The 5,252-nt window shown below is 47.9% G+C and overlaps 1 protein-coding gene across 1 annotated transcript; it reads right to left on the bottom strand.

Annotated features, from left to right (window-relative positions):
• Positions 1-616: 616 nt before the first annotated feature.
• LOC102425054 (T-cell surface glycoprotein CD1e, membrane-associated-like) lies at positions 617-4,205 on the bottom strand. Its single transcript, XM_023760695.1, has 6 exons — positions 4,139-4,205; positions 3,530-3,823; positions 2,322-2,600; positions 1,846-2,124; positions 1,387-1,480; positions 617-782 (listed from the first exon to the last, which is right to left on the bottom strand). The coding sequence occupies exons 1-6, from the start codon at positions 4,203-4,205 to the stop codon at positions 617-619; spliced, it is 1,179 nt and encodes a 392-aa protein (XP_023616463.1).
• Positions 4,206-5,252: the final 1,047 nt, after the last annotated feature.

Raw genomic sequence — 5,252 nt, 5'->3', positions numbered from 1 at the left:
TCAAGAAAGAAATAAAAAGATATCTACAAACAAAGGAAAATAAACAACACCTCAACATATATGGGACACAACAAAAGCAGCCTAAAAGGGGATTCATTGCAACATAGGCCGACCTCAAGATGCAAAAAAAAGCCCGGCTGGCATGGCTCAGTGACTGAGCATTGACCTATGACCCAGGAGGTCACAGTGCCACTCCCGGTCAGGGCACATGCCCCCGTGCGAGCTCGATCCCCAGTCGGAGAACATGCAGGAGTCAGCTGATCAATAATTCTCTCTCATCATTGATGTTTCTATCTCTCTCTCCCTCTCCCTTCAACTCTGAAATCAATTTTAAAAAGGTATTTTACAAAAGGTACGCTTCTCAAAGACAAAGTGGTTTTCAAAGTGTGAGTCCCCAGACCACCAGAATGAGCATAATCGGAAAGTTGTAACAAATAAAAATTCTAGAACCTCTCTCTTGACGTAAAAGACTAGAACTCTGGAGGGATGTTCCAGAAATCTGTTTCAAAAAAAACCCTCCCAAATGCTGCTGATGCCCACTCAGGTTTGAGCACCACAGATTAAAGAGAATATTTTGTGATCTTGAAGAAGGAGTAAAGAATTTGCAGAAATGCCATCAGAGTTTGCTTAGGTTTATTTTTCCTTTCTTCAAGAATATGTGCTTCATCCATGATTTCTGTGCCAAGTAGAGGTGATTTCCTAAACTCCTGGGTTCTTGGATGTTGGGTCCTGTGGGAAAGGCAAGGCTGGGTGCCTGGGGAGAGCAGACGTTCCAGTTTGAGCTGTGGGAGAAGAAGAGAATCTTGATCTCAAAAGAAAGGAAATCAAGAAAGGGGCGAGTCTGACGAGGCTAACCTGTACCTTAACGGAGCCGATCTGTCTTTTTGCATCTGTGATAACAAGTCCTTGAAATGTCTGGGTAACTTGTAACTTCCCTTTTTCCAGACCCCTTGGGGCACACCCTAATGTGCCTGGGCGCCAGGACAGACACCACCAATTCCTTCATTGTTATTGGTATCATATTAATTGTGGACTGCTAACTATCCTGCACCCACTTATGTATGTTTCTATTATTTTATTTTTTATCCAATACAGAGGTTCCCCCTCCCCCGTTGACTTTTTCCCGCCTCTCTAATTTATCACCAGTGGATTTCGTGTAAGCACCTAAATCCCCTCCTTTGATTGCAAGGTATAAAGTAGATGAAAACCCGCCATTCTCTGGAGTACTATCCTAATCCATTGAGATACTGCTTCCCAGCAATTGTCGACAGTTTGGCTCAAATAAACTCACAACAATTCTTTTAAAACAAAAAGAAAAAGAAAGAACGGGGGAAGAAAGAAAACAATAGAGGAAGTAGTTGAAGAAACAGAACAAGAAAATCTCACCTCTGCTTTTGAAACCACGGGCCAACCACAATCAACATAACCAGGGTAACCATTATAGCCAAGCAGATCAATATCAGGAGGACGGGGTATCCATCTGGTTGGGGATAAAGTAAGAATGCCAACTTATGAAGTGTCTCTATTCTACCTCAGTTAATGCTTCTCGTTTCCAAGGGTGGGGCCTTCCACGAGTTTTCCTCTCCTCTCAGTTCTTCCTGGTCTGTGTCCCTGATCTCACCCCTCTCTCTTTTTTATAAATCATTAGTGCCGTCTTTTCTTTCTCTTTACTACCTCTAATCCTCTCCTGTTTTCTTTGCTTTCCTTCTTCACCCTTCTTTACTTGGATTTTCCCACTTTCTCCCCAGTGCTTAGCATTCCTATTCATTTCCCCAGATGTTCATTCACTAGCCTGGAACTATGGGAAGACTCTCATTTCCCCCAGCGGCCCCGGTTCTTCCTCACCCCAGTGGATGACTAGATCATGGCCTCCGAGGCTGCTGTGTTTCACTCGACAAGTCAGGCCAGTCGCCTCTCGAGCTGCCACGTCCAGGGTCACTCGCAGATACCATGTTCTGTCAGCGTTGGGCAGCACTTCGCCTTGCTGAGTGCCCGGCTGCACCTGCTCACCGCGCATCCACCGCACCCACACAGGTTTGGGGTGAAAGCCAGACACATGGCACACCAGCAGCAGACGCCCAGGACCAGGGCTAGTGCCTTTGGACACCCAAGCCTCTGGCTTCACTGGAAAGAAGAGAAGAAGTGGACTTAGTGACTCAGCTACCTCAGCAGTTGGAGTAACCACTTCTTTCTCTTGTCTTGGAAGCAACACTCATCCCCTAGCCTCTTATTGTGTGTTTCAAAGAGATGATAACGAGTTAAAAACTCAGATACAAGAACTAAAGCACGAAGGATGTGAGAGGAGAGGAAGTTGGGCTGACCTTGCCGTTCCAGTTCTGACTTCCCTGCTGCAGCGATGCCAGCCAGAAAGCGAGGGCAGGTGTTACCCAGAAGGTTCTTCACAATTTCTTTGATCACTCGGTAGCGATTGAGCAGTTTGCAGACATTCTGAGCCCGACTTCCTGCACCTGGAGATGGCTTCCAGGAATATCCTTGGAAACTCAGGAAATCTGATCCTTGATATGCCCCATTTAAGAAGGCTTCTGGGGCCTTCCCAGGATGCATTGTACAGCCGGATGATATCTGGATCACAAAGGGATCTGAGGGGGACAAACTAGAGAGCGTCAGTATGGAAAGAATTGTTGGGAGGGAAAGGAAACAATCCGTAAAGTAAAGGGAATCAAGGGAAGAAAAATATTCTGGCGAATCACATGGGATACTCGTGCTGGGATGAAAAGGGGAGGGGGAAATTGTGGGAAGAAAATGTGAAGAGAATAAAGGTATGTAAAAATAATGAATCTGACAAGTATCACAGGATCTCACTCATCTGTGGAATCTAAGTTACAAAACAAACTGAAGAATGGAGTGGATCCAGAGACATGGAAGCATGGAACAGAGTGCGGAATCTTAGAGGAAAGGCCGGGGAGGGTGGGTGGCAAATAATCAACCAAGAAGCTTGTATGCATATATGCATGGCTCGTGGCCACAGACAATGGGGCAGTGGGGGCCTGGGGGGGGGCGTGCAGGTAGGCTGGAGGGGGTCAATGGAGGAAATGGGTACATATGTAATACTTTCAACAATAAAGAATTGTTATTTTAAAAAATAATAATTAATTTGAAAAGGCTAGACGGGAAGACTTAGAAATATAGCTGACTTGTCAGAAAGAGCTTACTTGGGAGGCTTGGGTTAGCGTTAGGCCACGTGAACACTTAGGCCAGGAAGAAAGGAGAGCAGATCCTGGCTGGGAAAAGCTGAGTCTGAGGCTGAGGGTGAGGAAAGAACATCAGAAGGAGACAGCTATTCCAAGGAGCCAGAATATGAGGGACATTCAGGGGTGTAGGTCCTTCTGTGTTTGTGGTGGGGTGAGGTAGAGTGGGAATGATGGTGAAGGGTGAAGCAAAGAGGAGAGAGTGAGTGAAGGGAGACAGAAAACAAGGTCGGGAAGGTTGAATGAAGGTCAGAACCCATATACCATCTTCACCTGGTCGGGCCCCTCAGGCAAAAACCAGCTTGGAATAGCAAACTCACATTCCAACTGAAACTGACTGGAATACGCCCGCACTTCCGGGGGAAATCTATTGAAGTACAGCTGCAATAGCACATGGATGTTCTCCAACTCCTCCTTGCTGAAATTACCCCGGGACCAGGGCAACTGATAGACGATGGTGCCCAAGACACTGTCCCAGCGATGAGTCTGCACTTCGCCCAGCCAGCCTGAGCCCTGGGTGTTCACCCAGCTGTGGTTGGCAAAGGAGGAGATCTGGATCATGCGAAAGGAGAGGGGTTCTCCTGCTAGCTGATGGAGTCCGAGGACGTGGCCAGCTGAGAGACAGAGAAATGACAATGGAGAGAGGGTGAAAGGATGGGAGAAGAAAGGCCCATCTAGGAAAAGAGAAATGCAGGTAAAGTTTGCACATATTCTCACCTCCCCTCCCCCCTGATCCAGTTTCTTCTCCCCAAAATCAGAGAGAGAAACTGAGACTGGGGTCAAGGATATGTTGCCCAGAACTAGCCTGGCATGCAGATTACAAGGGCACCCAGGGGGAGCGTTACTCCCTGCCCCCAGATCCTGCCCAGAACCGTTCTCCACCCTGCTATGCCCAACCTCAGGTATCTTTCCACCTGGGTTCCCCTTACCCTCTGGGCTTGGCCCAGGGCAGAGAATTCCCTTGAAGAGCAGGGGCAGAAGCAGCGGCAGCAGCATTGAAGTTTGTTGGGTAAAGGATGCCTCAGCAGGACAAGCGTTCCTCAGAGCTCAGAGACCAGCTTCCCTTCCCTTCCCTTTTGTGCTCTTACGTAACTTCCCCTGCCACGCAGACAAACACACCTCTCCCTCTGCTCACTTCTCTGTCAGAGAAACCCTGCTGCCTCCCTCGCCACAGCCTCCCACAACGTCTCTCATTTCCCCCCCATCTCTACCACTATGGGGCCTCCACATTTTCTTCCTGCTCCTGTCTGTGTCCTAACCTCCCCGTGGTGCCAACAACTATAAAATGAGACTGGCTTCCAACAAGGTCTGCAGTCTGTGGTCTGGCTGGAAAATTATGTCCCTCTGGCCTGGAGAAATCAAGTCCATACTTGGGTTCTCATATCCTTTTCTACAGAAAGAGGTGATAGAAGGTCCTTGGTAGTTCCCAGTGGCCTTGCCAGAAGTGCTGCCCCTCCTCATCTCTCTGTGGTCTCCTCCTCCTCCTATCACTTCCCAGCCTTCCTTTCTTCTTTATCTTCTCTGTATTATTTTACCTACCCATCAGTCTACTGTCATTCTTCTCATGCCCTTGCCTGTTCTCCTTATCCCCTCAGGTCTCTCTATCTTTTTATTCTGCTCTTTATGAAAACATTATTAGAAGACACTAGGCACTTCGAGCATAGCTGTATCATCACGGGCAGCTCTCCCTATTCCACAGTGGAAAGGGACAGCAGTAGCAATACAGATGATGGGCTAATCTAAGGAAGGTGCACTTCTTCTCAGTTTCCCCAGTCACACAAACTGTCGCTGTTAAAGGGACCCATGAGTGGGATTGACCTGGGAGTGGTGAGCTGATAGACAGACATTTTCACTCATGTTGTGTGGATGGGTCTGTAGGGAATACACAGGGAGAGGCCTCGGATCCCCATTCTACCCTAAATGAGTTGAGTGTGTCCACAGGTGCTCTGGGTTTGAAGAGCAGCCATGCAGCTTTCTGTTCACAGTTCATGACCCGGGAGCACTGGTGTCCCCTGGGGGGTATTTGATTAGAGAGGAGTTTTA

The sequence above is a fragment of the Myotis lucifugus genome, unplaced genomic scaffold, assembly GCF_000147115.1.
Source record: "Myotis lucifugus unplaced genomic scaffold, Myoluc2.0 scaffold_190, whole genome shotgun sequence".
Taxonomy (NCBI): Eukaryota; Metazoa; Chordata; class Mammalia; order Chiroptera; family Vespertilionidae; genus Myotis; species Myotis lucifugus.
Note: the sequence above shows the minus strand (reverse complement) of the source record. Positions and strands in the feature narration are given on the sequence as shown.